This window comes from Hemicordylus capensis, chromosome 15 (assembly GCF_027244095.1).
Source record: "Hemicordylus capensis ecotype Gifberg chromosome 15, rHemCap1.1.pri, whole genome shotgun sequence".
NCBI classification, from domain to species: Eukaryota; Metazoa; Chordata; class Lepidosauria; order Squamata; family Cordylidae; genus Hemicordylus; species Hemicordylus capensis.
The window spans coordinates 11494243-11516657 of record NC_069671.1 but is presented as its reverse complement, the minus strand read 5'-3'; the positions used below and the strand labels follow the sequence as shown (position 1 = coordinate 11516657).

The 22415-nt window shown below is 46.3% G+C and overlaps 1 protein-coding gene across 2 annotated transcripts in view; it reads left to right on the top strand.

The window, feature by feature from the left end:
• The window catches only part of TMEM132B (transmembrane protein 132B), a 322459-nt gene that overhangs the window by 210315 nt on the left and 89729 nt on the right, over positions 1-22415 (top strand). The window contains exon 4 of one of the 2 annotated variants that reach the window (XM_053280195.1): positions 13398-13584. In XM_053280195.1, the coding sequence (XP_053136170.1) occupies positions 13398-13584 (187 nt within the window). Of the gene's footprint in view, positions 1-13397; positions 13585-22415 lie in introns of those variants that run through there. The other variant, XM_053280196.1, reaches the window with a different exon arrangement.

Below are 22415 nucleotides of genomic sequence, written 5' to 3'. Positions count from 1 at the left end.
CTAGACAGGTTCTGGAAGAAAGTTAGGTAATACAAGTCTGCAAAACATCTACTCTCAGCACTGAGTTGCTTAGACTGGGGAACCATCATTATATAAATCCAGAGACATCATGATATAAATCCAGCAGGGCCCGTACTGGCTCCTCAGCAAACCTGATTCAGCTGGGTTGGCAAGCTGCAACTTCTCTTTCTGCCACTAACTGGGTGGCGCTGTGGAGCAGCAAGGTTCAAAACAGCCATTTCCTTCTGCTGTGCTCCTGCGGCAGAGAGTGAAGCACCTGAAACTCTGTTACCAGACCCTCAGGTGTGAGTTGGTTGGCATCTCACACACATGTGCTGTGGCCTATGAAATCCTGTCACTATGCCGGCCAGAGTGATGTCATGGACACTCGTAACTTCAGGCATCACCAAAGATGATTGGATTAAATGGCCATGTAGATGAATTAGGCCAAGGACAAAGGGAGTATGGATTGAGGAAAATGTGACAGGATCCCAGACAGATGGTTGTCCGGCCTCTGTTCGAAAGCCTCCAGCAAAGAAGAGCCCAACACTTCATGAGACAGACTGTTCCGCTGTCAAAAAGCTCTTACAGTTAGGACATTTCTCCTAATATGCAGCCTAAAATGGCTTCCTTGTAATTTCTGCTCACTGGGCCTAGTCCTGCCTTCAGGAGCAACAAAGAAGAAGTCCAGTCCTCCTCTTGTGTGATAGCCCTTTGGATAGCTGAAGATGTCAGCTGTATCTCTCCTTCATCTTCTCTAGGCGAAGCATTAGGGCTGTGCCATATCAGGTCCGGAACTGCAGAAATGGCCCAATAAGGGACATTTTGGAGGAGGTCGGAGAGATTCCCGATTCAATCTTGGGAAGCCCATTCCGGTTTGGACTTCTCTGACCTCCCTCAGGAGAAATGGGAGTTTTACTGAGCTCCGAATGGCGGTGAGAGTCTACTCTTGCAACTGGGGGGGGCACACACTCCTCTTCTGGCATCTGCTCACCTACCTACCTGTGCATGCATCTCCTTTTAAAAGTTTTTTTTAGCCTATTTTTAAACTCATAGTTTAACAGCAGCCAATTTCTGGGTTTCCCTCTAAGATTCTCTGATGTAACACCACCTCCTTTATGGTTCTCTGGTGTTACATTACTTTTCTTCTGGGTTTTACAGAGTGAGTATTTCCTGACTGCTTTTAAAATGTAATTGGATGGTTAGAAAAAAACCCGAACCTGACCCCAATCACGATCCTGATATTCTGAAGGATTCAAAGGGCCCCAAACCGACATTTGTGGGATTGGGTCAGATCAGGTTGGACCCGCTCTAGACAGCTGCAATTGTGCACAGCCCTAGAGGTCTGACTGGTTGGCCTGGCAGCTTTAACCATTCTTCATAGAACTTGGTTTCCAGATCCCTGTCTTTGTTGACCTCTTCTGATTGAACATGCTTCATTTTATCAATGTCTTTCTTAAAACATGGGTCCCAGTAACTGAACACAGTATTCCAAGTCAAGGCGGACCTCCCAGTACTTGGCTGCAAGAAATGGGCAACTTTCAAAGCAAATTCAGAAAATATTTGGAAGAACCCTGATGTTAACACTAGAAGGCAATTGGGCTTCATGTCTCGTGCGTGGAGAAAATCTTGCTCAAAAGGTGTTCGAGCCCTCTTTGGTACTAGAAACAGACTTCCCCATGCTGAAAGAAGCTAATAAAAATAATTGAGGCAATTGTCTTGGTTGTCTCTCGGGTTGTCACAATGATGTTGATAAAATCAAATAAATTGGAAGTTATTGCGAGTTGTTAGCAAGAGAAACACTTGCGAATTGGCAGTGCAAACCGGTCCAGGCACTTAAGATGTTTTCTCATTATCCGGATTTATTGTTTTCAGGAGCAGAGGGGAAAAAACTGTTGGCTAAGCAAAAATACGGTGAATAATGCTTGGTCTGGGGGATGTTTGGTTTGGAACAAAAATACCCATTTTAGAGTGTGTGTTTTGCTCTTGTTCTGTGGGGAATTGCTGCATCACTTTGCCCGCTAACTGTGGTGGATTATATTGAGGCATGAGTACAATCAGGGTCTAGGTATCAGATTTTCTATCTGTAGTGACTGGGGAGAGTGGGCAGATCGGTGAAGAAGATGGCTTGGGTCATCACAATATTTTTAAACACACATTTTTATTGTTTCCCCCCACCATTCCCTATCTGTCTCTCTCTACCCCTTTGTGGGAGGAAAACTGGTCTGACTTGGTAGAAGGCAGCTTCCTATGTTCCTATATTGCTTGGAGATGCCACTGTCGATCTGGGTAGACACAATACTGCCCTAGATGTGCTAGACCAATGGTCTGGAGATACTAAAGAGGGAACTTGGAACCTTCTGCATGCAAGCATGCAGGTGCTTTTCGCGGAGGGGCCCCATCCCCTAAGGCGAATATCTTACTGTTCTCACACAAGTAGTCCCCATTCAAATGCAAACCAGGCTGGACCCTGCTTAGCAAAGAGGACAATTCATGCTTGCTATCACAAGAACAGTTCTCCTCCCATTAAAGGTAAAGTGTGCCATCGAGTTGGTGTCGACTCCTGGCGACCACAGAGCCCTGTGGTTTTTCTTTTGGTAGAATACAGGAGGGGTTTTACCATAGGCAGCTGCATATGTTTGGGGAGTGACGTGCAGAAGATCTCCATATAAAATCTCTGGGTGGTTTACAAATTAAAACACAACAGCAATGAAAACCTTACATCATATAAAGGCAGTTAAAATAACCATCAATAAAACTTTTAACTCATAACAATACTAATACGATGAATATTTATATACTGCTTTTCAACAAAAACTCCCCGAAGCAGTTTACATAGATAGATAGATAGACAGACAGATAGACAGATAGGCTCCCTGTCCCCAAAGGGCCCACACTCTAAAAAAGAAACATGAGAGACATGCCTGCAATAGCTACTGGAGGGATGCTGTGCTGGGGATGGAGAGGGCCAGTTTCTTTCCCTCTGCTAAATAAAGAGAATCACCACTTTTAAAAAGTGCCTCTTTGCTCAGTTAGCAGGGGACATGTTCTAAATGGAAAGCCTGAAAAAATGGGTGCGTTTTCAAGAGTGGCTTAAAAACAGCCAGAGATGAGGAGGTTCTGATTTCATTTGAGAGCGCGTTCCAGAGCTCTGGGGCAACCCTAGAGAAGGCCCAGTTTTGAATCACCAGCAAACGAGCCGGAGGTAACTGCAACCAGACCTCCCCCAATGATCTTAATAGGTGAAGGGGTTCATGAAGAAGAAGGCGCTCTCTTAATAATACCAAGCAAGGGGTTGAAATTCTAGGCAGTTAAATATGCTGTCTCAGTTACCTGGAGGTAAACATAGGAGTGAGTAGCTTCTTGATACAGCAGCCAAGGGGTAAAATCTAGTGCAGGGAGAAGCCTTGGAACCCGTGTCCCTATAAACAATTCGTCCTTCAACTGCTGAATGCAACAACAGCCTTGTTGTTCTTTTCACGAGCCACCAACACAACTCAGTCAGTTTGCAGCTGACACCATTGTCAGACAGCTCTCCGCACCCCTGACTTCTTTCATGTATTATAGGCAAATATTAATGAGGCAGATCTCGCTAGTATTCAGAATCACGGTCGTATGGCACCATTCTTCAGGTGCTAATCATGTTAGCAATGTAGTTTAGTTTAGTATTTATTTACGGTCTTTGACCAAATGATACAACACATTTACATTTACAAAAAAGAGAAAACAAAACATACTTTCAGAAAATTTGAAACGTTAAATAAAAACCAGTTAATCACTTAAATGGAGTATGTGTGCATATTGTAGCTTCCCAGAAGCCTTAGAGACTCTATTCCTTTGGAGGCTGTAATCTTGAGGCCACATAACAAAACTTGGCTACTGTGGCAGAAGTTGATATATCCTTGTCATCTAATAAATACGTTACCACCAGGTCATCGTCTTTTCCATTCAGATCTTTTAATAATGGACCAATTAATTGATGCCTTATGTCTTGATATATAGGGCATTTCAATAAAATGTGGGCCATAGTTTCGACTGCCTGATTGCAAGGACATTTTCCTTTCTTCATAGGGTAATTTTGTGTATTTCCCGTACAGTAAAGCCGATGGGAAAACGTTGAACCTATTCCTAGAGAAGGCCCATCTAAATTTACTTAAGGTGACATTTGCAAATTCCTGCAAATGTTGGCCTACAATCCCCATAATCCCTGGCTATTGGGCACTGTGGCTGAGGAGTATGGGAGTTGTAGTTCAAAAACAGCTGGGGGGCCTAAGGTGAGCAGGCCTGGTCTACACAGACCAGAACAGCTTCTCCAAGGTTGCAGGCAGGAGTCTTTCTCAGCCCTATCTGGAGGTTCTCTATCATAGATAGGGCATCTATCTAGAGATGCCCTATCATGCAGATACTCTTCCCAGAGCAGCCCCATCCCCTAAGGGGAGTATCTTATAGTGCTCACATGTAGTCTCCCTTTCAAATACAAACCAGGGCAGACCCTGCTTAGAAAAGTAGACAATTCATACTTGCTACTGTAAGACCAGCCTCTCAAGAGCAGTTGAGCTCAGCTCTTAGAATAATCATGCCCTAATGGGATGGGATTGTATACTGCAGACAGAAGTTTGAAGTTTGACTGCTCTCTGCACTTAGAAAGCTAACCCATCAAGGGATAAGCATACTAGCTCAATCTATTCTAGTTCTGCATTGGTGTCATTTCATTCATTCTGGAACATTCTGCCTGGGACTGAGCAGCAATCTGGTTATAAATTGTACCCCACGTCAAGTTGCAGTGCCACCCTCTGTACCCAGGCTCCTCACTGTACTGACCACCATTTATTATTTGCATCCAGAGACGTCCTTCTGCAGGTAGTGCCAGTCCATCCATGAGGCAAGGTGAGGCTGTCACCTCAGGCAGCAGATTATTGGGGCACCAGTGAGACAGCAATATGTCCTCCTGCCTCTTGCTTTAAAAAGGGGGAGAGCAGGCAGGAAGAGTGCACTCAAGCGGGTGGGTGGGACATTTGGTACCCTTCCTCAGGCACACATAGATCTCGAGGCACCACTTTCTGCAGTGTCAAATTCACATATTTTAGTATTCAGGGGTCAAGAAATGTTGGCTCTGTTCACCAGCCAGACAAAATGTTTTACTTTTCAGGGTTCCTCATGCTATGTTGGTATATTACTCATCAGGACCTGTTTCACTTGTCAGACATCATTTTTTTACTCATCATGGACTAGTAGACTAGTGGATTTCCTGAGTCTTGTTAGTATAAATATTTGTAATGTTCAAATATATTCGGATATGATGGTATTTATATATGGCAGTATATAAATATTTGTTGTATTCATCTTTATAATTTTCTGAACATCCATTTCCAGTACCTTCAACCCACATCACACTGGAAACATTGAAAGATGCAAAATCTAATGGGAATGGTGGATAATGGGAGAAAATCTCTTATGGGAATGGAGGATCATGGGAGAATTCCTCCCAGCAGCCTCTCGTGGAGCCATTTGCATTCAGGATATGGCTCAAAGTCATGTCAAAAGCTAAAAAAAAAAAAAACCCTGCAGAAAATTCCGGAGGGAAAACTTGCAGTTACAACAGAAAATAGGATTACGTGGCTAGGCTTTGTTCAACAGGGCCTACTCACTTAAGGCTGCAGGGAAGCAATAAAGCTAAGTGGTGCTTTTTATTATTTCTCCCTTCACCAGAAAGAAATATGTCTAATGAATGTCTCATGTCTGAAACACTGGGTTGGATTCATCAAAGGGAGTCAGTAATTACCAAATTGAGAGAATCATGAATCGCTTTTCTAAATTTGAAAAGCACATCAAGAATAGATCAGGAGCAGGCAAAATTAATAGTTACGAACTCATTTCCATAGAAATGGACTTATTAGCAAGCATGCCAGCTGCCTAAAATTATAAGGTCTTTTCCTTCTGCTTGCAGGAAATAATAGTGTGTGGAGGGTCCCCCCCCCTTTTCCAAAATGAAACTTGAGTTTTGCTAAGTTTGCACAAGGTGTGGAGGAGAAGAGCTGTGATTTGAGCTGGCAGAGGAAGAATATAGACCTATTTCTAGACCCATTTCAGACTGGCTTTTGGGCAAGGTATGGGGTGGAGACTACCTTGGGTGGCCTGATGGATGATCTCCAGTTAGGAACTGACAGAGAGAATATGACTCTGTTGGTCTTTCTGGATTTCTTGGTGGCTTTCGATATTATTGACCATAGTATCCTTCTGGAACGTCTGAGGGGGTTGGGAGTGCTCTGCAGTGGTTCCGCTCCTATATCTCAGGCATTTTCCAGATAATGTCCCTTGGAAACTGTTGCTCTTCAAAATCTGAACTTTCGAATGGTGTCCCTCAGGGCTCCATATTGTCTCTGATGTTGTTTAACATCTCCATGAAACTGCTGGGAGAGCTCATCAGGAGATTTGGTGCAGTACGCTGATGATACCCAAATCTTTTTCTCCATGTCAGCATCATCAGGAGAAGGCATAACCTCTCTAAATGACTGCCTGGAAGTGGTGATGGGCTGGATGAGAGATAACAAACTGAGACAGAATCCAGATAAGATGGAGGTACTTATTATGCGGGGTCGGAACCCAGGAGACCATTTCGATCTGCTAGTTCTGGATGGGGTCACACTTTCCCAGAAGGAACAGTTATGCAGTCTAGGGGTGCTTCTGGATCCTAACGTCTCCCTGATGTCCCAGGTTGAGGCAGTGTTCAGAGGTATTTATCGGCTTTGGCTGATATGACAGTTGCATCCGTTTCTTGAGCTGAACAATCTCAAAACAGTGATACATAGGCTGGTAACCTCTAGGCTGGATAACTGCAATGTGCTCTATGTGGGGCTGCCTTTGTACATAGTATGGAAACTGCAGTTGGTCCAGAATGTAGCAGCCAGGTTGGTCTCTGGGTCATCTCAGAGAGACCATATTGCTCCTGTGTTGAAAGAACGACACTGGCTGCCAATAAGTTTCTGGGGAAAATACAAGATGCTGGTTATAACCTATAAAGTCCTAAACAGCTTAGGCCCTGGGTATTTAAGAGAACGCCTTCTTTGCCATGAGCCCCATTGCCTGTTAAGATCATCTGGAGAAGTTCATCTGCAGTTGTCACCAGCTTATCTGGCAGCTACTCAGGGACGGGCCTTCTCGGTTTCTGCTCCAAGTCTTTGGAATGTGCTCCCTGTTGAAATAAGAGCCTCCCCATCTCTGACAGCTTTTAACAAGGCAATTAAGACACATTTGTTCGCCCTGTTTTTTAATCAGCTTTACAGTTTCTAATAGTTTTTAACAGTTTTAACATTGTGTTAAATTGTGAATTGTTCCGCTGTTTTAATTCTGTTCTAATTTGTACCATTTTTGTTGTAAACTGCCCAGAGCCATAAGTTTTGGGTGGTATATACATTTGTTAAATAAATAAATAAATAAATAAATAAGTAAGTAAGTAAGTAAGTAAGTAAGTAAGTAATAAAATACCAGAATAGGATGAAGAAGAGTATCTCATACAGGGTTTGGATGTCTTTGCTTCAGTCAGGATGATGACCAAACCAAACAGCTGACATTCATATCAATTCTTGGCAGATATGAGCCATAGACAACCACTGAAGAAGAGTCTGTCATTGCCCAGGCAAAATCCCAGACTCCCCAAGAAGGCTGTATAGCACTTCCTGTCCAGGACGTCCGCCTGGATAGGTTCGGCTGGATGAAGAGAGTCACTTTAACAACTGGCAATCCTTGACTTGGTTGTGGCTGCAGCTCAGTCTGCAGAAGCATCGGCAGAAGATCTCAGGTTCCATCCCCGGGGTCTGCAGGTAGGGCTGGGGAAGACTCCTGCCTGAATCCCTGGAGAGCTGCTGCCAGTCAGAGTAGACAGAACTGAGTTAGATGAACCAGTGCCTTCACTCTGTAGGTAACAGCTTCACATACTCATGAATATGCATATTTGTAAGTTTGGGGAGGGGTTCTGTAGCTACATGGTTTGCAGGCAGAAATGGCAGCAGGAGATCATGGTTAGAATGTTCAACTTCACATGGGAGTGTTCAGGATGGGGCCATAGTTCCGCGATAGAGCATCTGCTTTGTGCTGGGGAAGACTCCTTTTGCTAAGCAGGATCCACCCTGGTTTGTATCTGCATGGGTGACTACATTTTAGTGCTGTCTGCTGTAAGATAGTCCCTTTAGGGGATGGGGCCATAACTCAGTTTTAGAGCATCTGCTTTGCATGCTGAAGGTTCCAGGTTCACTTCCTGGCAGCATCTCCAGGTAGGACTGGGAAAGTCTCCTGTCTGAAACCCTGGCAAAAACCAGATCCTATTAGCATCCTATTGGCCCACCAGATGCCCCCGAGCAGCCCACAAGAAGGCAATGAAAGCAAGTCCAATCTCTTGCTGTTTCTCCCTTGCAACTGCTATTTGGGGGCATCCCGCCTTGAGGTAGGAGCACACCTAGGTATTTTTGGTGCCTGAGGCTGAAGGGCTTCGGATCCCCCCCACCGCTGCAAGGCCCCCCTTTATTTATTTATTTTTAAATACCTCTCGTCGCTGATGCTGCCTGGCCCCCGCTGCTATTTCCCCCTCTTCACCGCGGAGGTGTGTGAGTGGAGTGGTGCAGGCCACCCACTCACCCACCCCTGGTAGTGGCAGGGTGCAGACAGGGCTCCTCTGCCTGCACACATGCACAGTAGGAGTTACGGAGTGTCACATCTCTTGACGTCATGGGATGCGACACTCCGTAACTCCTATGGCACATGCTGACAGGCCAAGGAGGCCAGTCTGCAGGCCCAAGGAGGTCCGCCTTCACCCGCTGGCGCTGCCCGGTGTGCGTGTGAGTGGAGTGGAGCAGGCAAGCGGCAACCAAGGGGAAATAGTGGCAGGGGCCAGGCAGCAGCAACAGGGCATCAGGGCTCTGAGAAGGCCCCTCCCCGAGCATTTGGAGCCCTCCCCCATGAGGCAGGAGGCCACGGACCCCGCCTCTGTACTGATTTGAGAGACTACAGACAATCTGTCGTCCTGGTGGCTCACCACAAGAGGAAGCTCCGCACAGAGCCTTGGCTTCCTCGTTCTAATCCTAGAAGCTTCCCGAGCTTTTCCTGGACTTTTAAAAACACCTGTAGAGCTCTTTATAATTTATTTATGGTGATGTTTCTGCTATGTGCGTATTCATTTATTTTTTCATTCAGTTTATATACCGCCCTTCCTAAAGTGGCTCAAGGTGGTTGACATTATTAAAATAAAGAACACATAATAAAACAATTAAAAATAACCTCCCCCATCTAAACCGGATTAAAATTAAAAGTAGATATCATTAAAAAGATGGTTCTTTCAGGCGCTCCTGAAGGCCTCTTATATCCATGGGGAGCACATTCCACAACCCAGTGGTGACAACTGAGAAGGTCCAATCCCAGGTTGCTACCACTTGAACTGGTGGCACCTGAAGATGGACCCCTCCTGATGATTTTAATGAGCAGTGGGGATCTTGTAGAGAAAGGTGCTCTCTCAGGTAACTCAGACCTAAGCCATTCAGGGCTAGGCCTGGTATAAATACGAGGAGCCTGGTTTCCTTCTGGACAATAGAAGAAAGACCTTCTACTCTCTGTAGTTCAACTTCTACACACTTTCCTGGCTGGCTCCTTGCTCATAGGTTCTGCATGGCATGGGATGAAATGTAATCCTGATGATTCAACTGGTTTCTAGGCTGGGCCATTATCTGCCTGCCTCAAAGACTGAGAAGATGGTTCCATTTGGTCCAGTTCCATCAGCCTTTCCCCTCTCTCTTGCATTTTAGAGATGTTGCTGAGCTCCCGAATGAGCCTGCTATGGACATGAATTGAACTGACAGTTAGTAACCTCCCAAGCCAGAGGAAGGAAGTACCTATCAGTCTTCATAGACTAGGAAAGGCATGGGTCATAGGGTGAGTGTTAGAAGAAAGGCTCCAGAGATAGCAAAAGGGCTGTGGACCACGAGAGAGGCAAGAGATTCACTTTGGAAAGTGTTAGTGCTGGTTCATTATAGCTGCGACCTGGGAAGAGACGTGGGACAAAGGCCGGGGATTGATCGCCGTCTTCTCCATGGGGGATTTGGTGTCCCAGATACTGGAGCACTTCGGCTATATTAGCTGTCTGCAAGATAGAGGAATAAAATAGAGCATCTAGCTCACAGAGGAATCGTCACGATCTGTTGTTCAGGAGCTCAGTGACTGCCAATGCATGAAACATTTCAATGGCAGGTGGGCTCACTTTGTGAGCCATTTCTCTGGCGGAAAAGGAGATTTTCGAACATGAAGCCTAATTAGAGCAGATCCGCTCTGACAGGTGAGTACAGCTGTTTTTGCAGTGCTGCTAAAAAAGAAAGAAAGAGGCGATTAGGATGAAGAACTCACCTTGTTTTTGAAATGCTAGCAGTGCTTGGTGTATGCAAATATGCTGCTGAGAGAAGGGACAAAAAAGACCCAAGCATGGCCAATCCTTAACTCACAGCCTTAACGCCAGGGTATTTGGAAACGGATAGCCTTAATCCCTCTGTGCAGCTGGAGTCGCAAATGAACCCAAACGGGTATGTAAAATCGGGAAAACCTCCCCTCTAACCAGTGTTCCTTCATTCTTCAGGTATTCATCTTCAATAAAAACATACTTCTTCTTTTTTGCTTTTAATGCTTCAGCCTTCTCCATTTTGTGTGTGTGCTTGCTTAATCAGAGGGTTTTATAAGATAGCACTGCCAGGGGATGAGGTGGGCTCCTAGCCCTTCTTAAACTCCTGAATGACTGGAGCAACCCCCAGCCAGAGGAGGTGGTGAGCTTGTCACCTGAGTCCTCCTCCTGGCTTTGCTGCATTCAGCCAGTTCCCTCTCCTGGCTCCTATACTCAGAAGCAGCCCCTCCTCATCAGCTGCCTTGTCTTTAAATACCCAGTGCAGAGCTGACCGGGCTTCAAGCCAACTCTCAGCCCCACCCGCTTCCTGTTTCCTGCCCCACCCAAGCCAGCTGTCTCCCTGGAGCTGTTCCCTGCAGCTCTCCCTGCCTTGCCCCCTCAACCCCACTGGGATCTGACCAGCCAGTACTCTTCCCATCCCTACTGCTCCCTAAAGGGAATGGAAGTCTCAGAAGAGGGATGCCATGCCCTCCTCCAGCCTCCTCTCCACAGGGCCACCCAAGCAACCAGGTAACATGGCGTCCTGACACGCACTTAGAACCCAATTAGTGTGAATGAAAGGAGGGGACAGAAATATTTGCTCTTCCAAGGTATTGGGGTCTGAGAGGCCCCCATGAAAAGTCATTTAATGACATAATAGCCCAGGGATTCTCAAACTTGGGTCCTCAGGTGTTATTGGACTTCAACTCCCATAATCCCCAGCCTCAGTGGCCTTTGGTTGGGGATTATGGGAGTTGAAGTCCAATAACAAGGAGGACCCAAGTTTGAGAATCACTGTAATAGTCCTTTTAGGTCAATGTGGTGCCGTATTTACCTGAACAGAAGGTGACAGTGTGGCGAGTCTCACAATCAAGGAGACTCGCTGTAAGGTTTAGGGTTAGCGGGGAGCCCATTCTCCCTGCAGACGATCGCCAGGCAGCCCTGGGTGGCCGGATCAGCCGCCCACATGACCGCCAGCTCCATCATGGAGCTGGCGGGGGCTGCGGAGATTGGGGGCTGCACGCCCCCCCGGAAGTTCCGCAAGTGTGTGGGGCATCCTGGAGAGACCCCCGAGCCCTGGAGGCTGCTTGCAAGTCGGGGGTCTACTCGTGTGTTGCCACATGCTGCGAGCAAAATGCCAAGATTCATGGAGTGCTTGCTCCGTTAACCTTGGCTAAGGGGCGGGGGAATTAGCGAGGTTTGCTGCCGGGGGCCGCGAAGTTCCCATTGCAGCCCACGATCACCAAAAAGCGGGCTAGGCTCCCTTAGCCTGCTTTCTGGCGATCGTGAGAATCGCCTCTCTGTATTTCAGATGGCCCCTTTAAAAATAGAGGTTATACCTGCATTTACCCCAAAGGAAGAGGACTTTGAATTAAGTTTCTAACAGCAAAGAACCCCAGTTTCTAACAACACACACACACACACACACACACACACACACACAGAGCAACCCTGGAAAAAACATAGTCTTGGATTCTGGTAAATACAGTAGTTAACGCAGTGTTAAGCATTCAGTGTTGGTGACATAGGCACTTTCCCTGGTAAATAGGGATATGTGGAGCATACGCATATTCAGTAAGGGGCACAGAATAACACCGTGCTTCAGAAGAGACGGGGGCCATTCACACAGCCTACTGGGTAGGCGGGTGGGGAGAGGGTATTGCAGACCTTGCCTTCCCCCCAAACAATCACCCTGTGTTTGTGGGAGCGCGGAGTGCACCCTTACACAATATTCGCTGCTCTGTGCAGTGTGGACCCGGGGAGATTGCTTTGAGGCTGGGACTAATTATCCTGGCCTCTAGGTATCTCTCCCACAGTGCATTGCACACCAAGTGCGGTCTACTGGGGGATTCCCCCAGGTCATCCAGCTCTCAGTGCGAGCTGCAAGTAACCTGCACGGATCAATCATCCCGGCAGCCGGGTTAAGGGCACGTTTGCACACTTAGCCAAAGCTAAGAGCCAGGCTTCAGAGCTGGATTTGGTGCCATGGCACGGCTGGGATCCAAAAAGACCCCGGTGGTTTTTCCCCGGTGGCTGGATTTAAGTGATCGCACAGTAACAGGCTTCGCTAATAGAACATAAGAAGCTGCTTTATACCGAGTCAGACCATTGATCGGTCTATCCAGCTCAGTATTGTCTTCACAGACTGGCAGCGGCTTCTCCAAGGATACAGGCAGGAGACTCTCTCAACCCTATCTTGGAGATGCTGCCAGGGAGGGAACTGGGAACCTTCTGCATGCAACTGCAGGCAGGTGCTCTTCCCAGAGCGGCCCCATAAGGGGAATATCTTATGCTTACAGATGTAGTCTCTCATTCAAATGTAAGCCAGGGTATACCCTGCTTAGCAGAGGATACAATTGATGCTTGCTACCACAAGACCAGCTCTCCCCCCCCCCTAATCTTCCCCCAACCATATTTGATCATTGGAAGAAGTGGTGTGTTCCTGATTTTTGTTATTAAATTATTAAAATTTTAATAATTTTAATAAGTCATTTTTATATTTTATTGTATTTTATACATTTTAATCTGTGATTTTTAATATTAAAATTTGTATGCCGCCTAGAGATGTACATATCAGGCAATATAAAAATATGATCAATAAGTATACAAATAAAATTGCATTTCTCTAATGTTTTCTTATTAAATGAATGTTTCGCTCCCCCCCCACACCATGACATGCGCAAATGTGAAATACAAAGGTTTGATTTTGAAAAAAGATTAAATGCTCTCCTTTAAGTTTCCTTTTTAAATTTTTGTTTTCCAGGGCGAATCTCTCCTCCTTTGAGATCTTGCAGATGGACTTTGAAATTGACAACAGCAGTGGCCTTGTGGGTGCTCAGCAAATCACCTGGCAGGTGGAATACCCTCGTGATGACACTGTGAGTGACCTGGTGGTCTCTGAGATCTTCGTCAGCCAAGTGACATTTTCTGGGATTGTTCCACTTGCAATGGTAAGAATCTTGTTTAAAAACAATCTTCCGTATTAGGATTTCACTACACAGTATCCCATTTTGCTTTTCTGTCTACAAATAAGCAACAGGGCAGGGAGATTTCCTGGGGAAAAAAATGTGTTGATTGTAAAATAGTTGCCTTGTTCTTTAACTGGTTGGATGCTTTTGTTTTCCTTCGCTGCTGTTACTTTCATTTTCTCCCCATTCCCGGTTACTGCTTCTATCACCTTCCTGGGTGATCTCAGCCAGTCAGGGATCCCATTGTGAATGGGATGACATTATTTCGTTTTTAGCAAAATATTTATGTAACTGCTCTTTTGAAAGGTTCAAAGGAGGTTCACATCATAAAAATCAGCAATATAGTATTTAGACATAGGAACGTAGGAAGCTGCCTTCTACTGAGTCAGACCATTGGTCCATCTAGCTCAGTGTTGTCTACAAGACTGGCAGCAACTTCTCCAAGATTGCAGGCAGGGATCTCTTTCAGCCCTACCTGGAGATACTTCTGAACCTGGAACCTTCTGAATGCAAACATGCAGGTGCTCTTCCCAGAGTGGCCCCATCTTCCATAGGGAATATTTTACAGTGCTCACACATGTAGTCTCCCATTCAAATGCAATCCAGGGCAGACCCTGCTTAGCAAAGAGGACAATTCATGCTTGCTACCACAAGACCAGTTCTTACACATCAGCAGCAAACAAAGAAGAAAAATATCCACTGAGATCCATTTTTGCCCAAAAGCCTATTAGAAGAGGTGTGTCTTACTCCCCTTCCAAAAACTCCATCAGAGAGGAAATTGCATAAATAAGGAACAAATGAAGTAAAAGTCAGTTCCTGTTTGTCCATGGCCAACTTCCTGCAAGATGGTATGGAAGGTAAACTCACTGACTAGACTTTTGAAGAGTGGGCTCATACTGGCAGAGGGGGTCCTTAAGGTCCGTGGGTTCCAACCTGTCCAAGGCTATATAGGTGAATCTGCTCTCCACCCCTTTTGCTGTGTTAGCAGAGATATGGGATAAGCAGAGGGTGGAGTTGTGGCACCGGCCCAGGAGATAGGCATGCAGGCCGCCATTTTAGTCCCCCAGCACATGAGACTGGTGGACCAATCACGTGCAAGGAGTGGCTGCATAAGCAGTTGGGTCCTTTGCTCGGTCTTTCAGTTGCTCTATGGGCAGGCACCCTCCCACCCGCCTGAGGACTCGGTGAGGGATATTCCGGTCACCATTGGAACCAAGTAGGAATTTTGGGGTCTCGACTGATTGGCTAATGTTGGGGCCTTTTCCCACCTACTTCGCACTGACTTGGTTAAGGCAGTCCCTGGGATTAACTGGTCACTTTGCGGATGAGTGCAGGTCAGGGTGGGTTAATTGACATTGCTGTTGGGCTGGAGAGCCGTTATGGTGAGTGGGAATACGGATGAAGGCTTGGTTATCTTGAGACTTTCAGGCTGGAACCACTCCCACTCAGATGCATGCCAGCGAACACTGCTCTATAAAGTATCTATCTATCACTGCTCAGTGCCTCTTGACCTGGGTGGAGCTGGCATCCATCTCCTCAACGGGGGTAACCTCGTGGTAGTGAAGAGGTTAGGAACATAGGAAGCTGCCATATACTGAGTCAGACTATTGGTCTATCTAGCTCAGTATTGTCTTCACAGACTGGCAGCGGCTTCTCCAAGGTTGCAGGCAGGAATCTTTCTCAGCCCTATCTTGGAGAAGCCAGGGAGGGAACTTGAAACCTTCTGCTCTTCCCAGAGCAGCTCCATCCCCTGAAGGGAATATCTTGCAGTGCTCACACTTCTAGTCTCCCATTCAGATGCAACCAGGGCAGACCCTGCTTAGCTGTGGGGACAAGTCATGCTTGCTACCACAAGACCAGCTCTCCTCTCCGACTGGGTTCGGACTGGGTACCGAGCCAAATCAAAGCCTGGTCTTTCGCCTTCCTGTGGGCAATACCTCCTATGAGATTGACCCACATAGGGAATACCTGCACTTGACTTAAGATTCCTCATTGCAGGTTGTGTAAATATTCAGTAAAGTGGCCCTAGTTTTTTCCAGCTATGTGTGTCCTGTCATTATTTGGGCCTGGGTTTGCAAAAATCAACACTGTGATCTGGGCCCAGAAGCAAATTGGTACATCCCTGCCAAAAATGATACCCCTACAAAAGGAAGTACTTTTGGTTGAGCCCAGTTCCTTGCTCTGCATGCAACGAAACCAGGTCCTTTCCTGCTCATTTGCATCTGCATCAAAAAGGTTTAAATGAGCAAAATGTATTTCAATAAGGCTTTATTTACCTGCGTACAGTAACAGCTCCTTGGAAACCATTACAGTCTTTTGTGTAAATCTTTTCTCTGTTTGGGGATTATGGGTCCAGTACATGGTAATAGCTCTTCCGGAGCTGTTGCCTTGCTATTGTTAATGGAACCTCCTTGCTTCACACCGTGGTGATATGCTACAATTAGTTATGGCATTTTCATTGAAATAAATGAGCTGGCTTGTTTTGGGAACTTCATTTCCAAACCAAACTACTGAGCCCTTGTTCTGGGGAGGGCTTCAGATCTCCCCCTGCCTGCTTCCAGTACTTGCATTGCCTAGTTTTAAATCACGGCGTCGCAGCATTCAGTTTAATAAATAACTACTTTCAAAAGTTACCAGCAGGGGTTCATGTTTTATTTCCTAAGATAATTCTCCCTGTACAGGCAGGGCTCAGTTTGTACAAAGCAAAGAATCAAAGGTCAGTGCCTTCTGTCGATGCTATGCCTTTCCTGTCTCTGAGTGTAGAACATCCACGTTCAGGAGAAGTATACCTCTGAATACTAGAAGCTGGGGACAAATGTCAGAGGAAGGCTGTTACCATCATGCACTGCTTATTGGTAGAATACATAGGAATATAAAGAAGCTGCCTTGTGCTGAGTCAGACCATCAGTAGGGATGTGCATGAATCTGTTATGGGCTTCCAAACAGGTTCGAACCCTGGCCAGCTCGAAGGTTTGATGGCTGGGGTGTGTGTGTCCACCTTTAAGGGCACGGGAGGATGCACTTAACCCCCCCATCCCCCTATCGGGGAGGGCCATAGCTCGTTGGTTAAGCACATAGTCTGTACAGAAAGAATCCCAGGTTCCTTCACTGCCACTTAAACTGGTTTCAGGTACCCAGCACTGGGAAATATACTTTCCTAAGACCTTGAAGAGCCAGTGCCAGTCATGATAGAAATAGGAACATAGGAACCTACTTTCTACCGGCACTTAATCAGTCAATCAAATTTGGGATCATCTGTCCCTGAGATCTGACAACACCATAATTCACCTGATATATCTGAGTTAACTTCCCATTGATTTGGTTGGGGAGCAGGTCTAGCAGACTGAATTTTGAACTGGTAGCTCAGACATTTTTGGGAAAGGAGTCTGAATGAGCCCATCCAACACCCAAGCCTGTTCGCTCTCCCATGGTTCCCTTCTGGAGAAGGCAGAACCAGAAGCCACCCAAGAATGCCAGATTGCATTGCTCCAAGCCAGAGAGCCGTCCCTTTAAATCCATTACATTCACACTACAGAGGCAGGATTCTTGCAGTCATCAGACCTTGCCTGGGTATATAAAGGCGCACTTCTATTTTACATTCTTAGAACTACTCCTGCTGTCCCTGTGAGCTCTCCCAGGTCCTGAAGTAACTGGCTGTAACCAGCTGCTCATTACTAGCTCTGCTATCTGAGATCCGCTCCCTGTTGCCACATGCTTGCTCATTTTCCCCTCAGTATCCTACTCAGCCCAGCTGGAAGAGGACAATTTTATATTCTTGTTGGTGTAGTGTTGCTGGCATGCCAGCCATCTTCAGGATCTCTTGGAACTCGCCCACATCTTGGCATCCTGAAAAAATTGGCTTTCATTTCAAAGAATAACTGTGGCCCTCTTTCTTTTCCCCCAGAGCAATGTGTGTGGAAGTGTATTCTCATGGAATCAAGTTTTGCAAGTAGGAGGGATTGTGGGTCCAGATTCTAGTTATGAAGGAAACTTGGCAGAACTTAATACTGAGGCTGTAATCCATATTCTTCTGGGGTGGGGGGGATGTCAGTTGAGAATATTATCTTGGTGAGGTAGAATCTACCTCCTGAAAAGCAGTTTGTGAGAATATTCATCTGGTAAAGAAAAAAGCTCAGCACCATGGTTTCCCTTGGCATCAGCTGCTTTGGCTTCATTCCCCCTCCTAAATGCTGTTTCTTTTCTTGGATCAGTCACATGTATGATCCCAGCTAATCAAAGATAATGTTGCAATGCTACATAGATAGATAATGTTGCATCATGTTACAAAGATAATGTTGCAATGCTACATAGTGAGGCTGTTTTCACGATCGCAGAAAACCGGGCTAGCCTCTGCTAGTCTGATTTTCTGCAATCATGAGAACCACTGGACACGGCTGTGAGCCCGGTGGTTCTAGAGCGGGTAACTCGCTCAAGTACCCCTCCCCTAAAACTGGGTTTGCAGAGTGAGCACTCTGCAAACCCGTTTTTTTTTTAAAAATTGTGAGTAGCCGTGGCACAGGAATGTTCTCCAAAGATGCCTTCATGAAGAGAGGGCAACCATTTGTTCATTTCTGCCCTAACCATGACCCTAATCCTTTCCTTTTGTAAAAAAGAATAATTTGGGGGTAGGGATACAGAAGGGGTGATAACACAGAGAAAGCTGTCCGTGCAACAATGCTACCACCTACTTTCCACCTCTAGGAGGGCAGATGTTGCCAAAAATCATTATGCGCATTCGTCCCTTGATACAGTACAGATGTCCAAATTTGTGTGCCTGGTTCAGAGATTGCAAGAGGAGGGAACATAGCAACATTGGCAGCTGCCTTATATCGAGTCAGACCATTGATCCATCTAGCTCAGTATTGTCTACACAGACTGGGCGTCTCTCTCAGCCCTATCTTGGAGATGTTGCCAGGGAGGGAACTTGGAACCTCCTGCATGCAAGCAGGCAGGTGTTCTTCCCAGAGCGGCCCCGTCCCCTAAGGGGAATTTCTTACAGTGCTCACATGTAGTCTCCCATTCCAATGCAACCAAGGCAGACTCTGCTTAGTGAAAGGTTGCTACCACCAGCCCAGCTCTCCTCCCAAGACCAGGGGTGCGAGGGAAATGTCAGGCAGAGAAAGACAGAGATAAACGAACTCTGGCAATCTGTCTGGTGACTCTGACCCGAGGAGCTAAGTAGGGGCAGATCGGATCCAGCTGGCTCCATGTATCACCTGATCACTTTCTTGCATCAGCTCCTTATATGGGTTGGACTAGAAGACCTTCAAGTCCCCTCCCAACTCTAAAACTGATCCATGCTCATGTGGCAGCTGCAGTACGGTTACAAACTGCAGGCTTGGGGGAAAGAGCCCATCCTGCCTGCCACTTCTGTTTCCCCCGCTCATCTCGTTTTGCATCTTTCTCTGGAGAAGAATGATGGCGAACCTGACAGCCTGTTCTGAACTTTGTGATATGTCAGGTGTTCCCAATACCAAGTATGACCCGCTTGTGGCTATGGGGTGATAATGAAAGATCTGTCTATGATCTTAGATCGGTGCTGACTCATTCGTGAGTCATTCATGCAACTCAGTTCTATTTATTTCATGGATGGCGTTCCTTTTTCCATTTACTGAGTTTGTGGAAGCTGTGGTGACTTCCACAATAACTCTGAAAAAGTTATTTACTTAAGTCTCAAGAGGCTCTTAGAAAATTATAAATTACACAGCCAAACTGTGTGTCCTGGAAAAATCTAGAAAAAAAGTCTTGGTGTCCGCGATTTCCTGAACCTCCCACGTTAACTGCATCCGGAATTGGCCCCTTGTATCAGATGGTGACAACGAAGACATATTTTGTAGCCATAAATCAAACCTGGTGCTGTGGAGCAGAGCTTATCACCAGCAAAGGACAAGAGGAAGGCTTAGGGAAAAGCAATTGGGGAGAACATCACATCTCCTGCTTTCGCCTGATAAGCTTTGGGTGGCTCTGTAATTTTTCACAGAAACCATAGGAGGTTGCTGGGGAGTGTGTGTGTGTGTGTGTGTGTGTATGCTTCACAGCCTTATCTTTTCTGACTCAGTTTCTGAAACTAGAATAATAGGATTTTAGAGTTGGAAGGGGCCTCTGAGGTCTTCTAGTCCAACCTTCTATTCCAGGCTTGCTCAACTCAATAGCCCCCCCAGCTATTTTTGAACTACAACTCCCATAATTCCTAGCCACAGTGGCCAATAGCCAGGGATTATGGGAGTTGTAGGCCAACATCTGCAGGAGTGCTGAAGTTGAGCAGCCCTGTTCAACTCAGTGCAAGAATCTGATACACTATCATAGGAACATAGGAAACTGCCATATACTGAGTCAGCCCATTGGTCCATCTATCCCAGTCCTGTCTACACAGACTGGCAGTAGCTTCTCCAAGGTTGCAGGCAGGAAGCTCTCTCAGCCCTGTCTTGGAGATGCTACCAGGGAGGGAACTTGGAACCTTCTGCTCTTCCCAGAGTGGCCCCATCCCCCAAGGAGAATATCTTAAAGTGCTTACACATGTAGTCTCCCATTCATATGCAACCCGGGTGGACACTGCTTAGCAAAGAGGACAAGTCATGCTTGCTAGCACAAGACCAGCTCTCCTTCCACTATCCTTGAGAGGTGGCCATCCAATGGTCTGAAGACCTTCAGCACAGGAGAGCCCCTCTGTCAAGCAGCTGACAGGCAGTGGTTCCTAGGGGGCGCAAGTCCAAAGGCAGGACTGGGAGATTTGGGAACTCACCAGGAGGGAAGTTGGGCAGGCAGACAGGAGCCAGGAGGGTCAGGTCAAGGCCAGAAGTCAGGAATACGCCAAGGGTCAGAGCTGAGTAGTCATCAGTAGCCAGAGGGTCAGGCCGGAGGGAGGAACAAGCCAGGTGAGTACTCAGGAGCTAAAGAAACCGGAGGTGAAATGACCTCTGTTTTCCTACTTTGTCTGAACTCGGCCCCTGTCTGCAGGAGAGCCAGTGACACAGAGTGTGGCCAGCAGAAGGCTTGGAAACTCTAGAGGTACTGCAGTGTAGCAAGTCTCCGCTAGGGGCAGCATCCACTAGGAGCAGAGTCCTTTCCACAGGGAGCTCTGACACCATCACTGCATGAGGCACACTGCTCTCCTGCGACAGCCATGACACCCTTTTAACGTTCACTTGTAACCTGATTCATTGAACCCATTGGTTAGGAACATAGGAAGCTGCCTTATCAGACCCTTGTTCCTTAATCAGACCCTTGGTCCATCTAGCACAGTATTGTCTACACAGACTGGCAGTGGCTTCTCCAAGGTTGCAGGCAGGAGTCTCTCTCAGCCCTATCGTGGAGATGCTGCCAGGGAGGGAACTTGGAACCTTCTGCATGCAAGCATGCAGATGCTCTTTCCAGAGCTGCACCCTTAAGGGGGAATATCTTAGGGTGCTTATACATGTAGTCTCCCATTCAAATGCAAACCAGAATGGACCCTGCTTAGCAAAGGGGGCAATTCATGCTTGCTACCACAAGGGCAGCCCCCCTCTAGTCTTGCTTTCAGGAACATCACGAGCAAGCTGTGTGACAGTCCTTCCGATATTTGACTCTGGCTATTTGTCCTCTTAGTCTTCTCCAGGCTAAATATATCCAGCTCCTTTAACAGCTCCCCAGAGGACTTGGTTTCCAGACCCCTCAACATCACTCAGATCCAGATAAAAACACTCAGCTGAAGGCTTCTTGGAACAGTAATGCCTTGACTGACTATTTAAACCTACCAATGAAGGTTCCCAGAGGACCCCCATGAGGGAGGGGCATGAGAAGCAGTGTGGTACCACTGCCAAAAAGGCCTTGATCTTGGTCTCCACAAATGGAATCTGGGACAGTGGTTTGCTGGAGATCAGGGTTTGTGAGGCAGACCTTAAACCTCAAGTATGTTCATATGGGCATAGGAGACACACCCATATCAGACTGTATCATAAGACACACCGATTTCAGACTGTATCATAGAGATGTACATGAAATGAATTTTCCAATTCATTTTGAATTCAAATCAGATTTGAATTTGGTCCAAAAATTTGATTGAAATCCAAATCAGATTTGAATTGATTCGACCCTATATTGGTGTCTTTTTTAACCAATTGGGAGCCTGGATGGTTTTTAAAAGGTGCCAAATGGCTCTTGAATCAAATTCGAATTGAATTTCAAAAATTTGTTTTGAATTTGAATTGAATTGTCCTTTTAAGGGGTGATTCGATTCGAATTTGAATCACTCAACTCACCCAGATTCAAATCAAATCTACTCGGATTTGAATCAATTTGCACATCCCTACTGGATCGTGTTTCACTGATTTTTCTCCTATGCATTACCAGAAGCTTCTTGTGAAAACAAGCTTTATTATTTTTTTAAAGGTCTTTAGCATTTCTTGTTCTTCACAGCGGCAAAGTTCCTGGTTGCCTAGAAACAATGGGTTGCCAAGGGTTTGATTTTTCACGGTTATGGTAGGTAATGTTGTTTCAGCCACGATGTTCTGTTGCTGTTGCTCTGCCTTGGGCACCATGTGTCTTATGTAACATTTCCCTTAACTAGCCTGGACTCCAAATTAGGGTCTCTTCCCACATTTTAGGTCTTAATTTTAATAAGAGTAGCAAGACATCTGGTGGAGTGCAGGGAGGAACTCTGTGCCAGTTAGCACTCTAGAATATTCTGGAATGTCCAGTAGAACATTCTAGAATTGGTCCATCACAGCTGAGGAGTCCTGATTGCAGGCCCCCTCCTGTAGTCTCATGTTCATCCCTCTCCCCAGTGGTCCCTTGTGCACACCAGACGCAGCTCATATGTGTGATATCACCAGCAG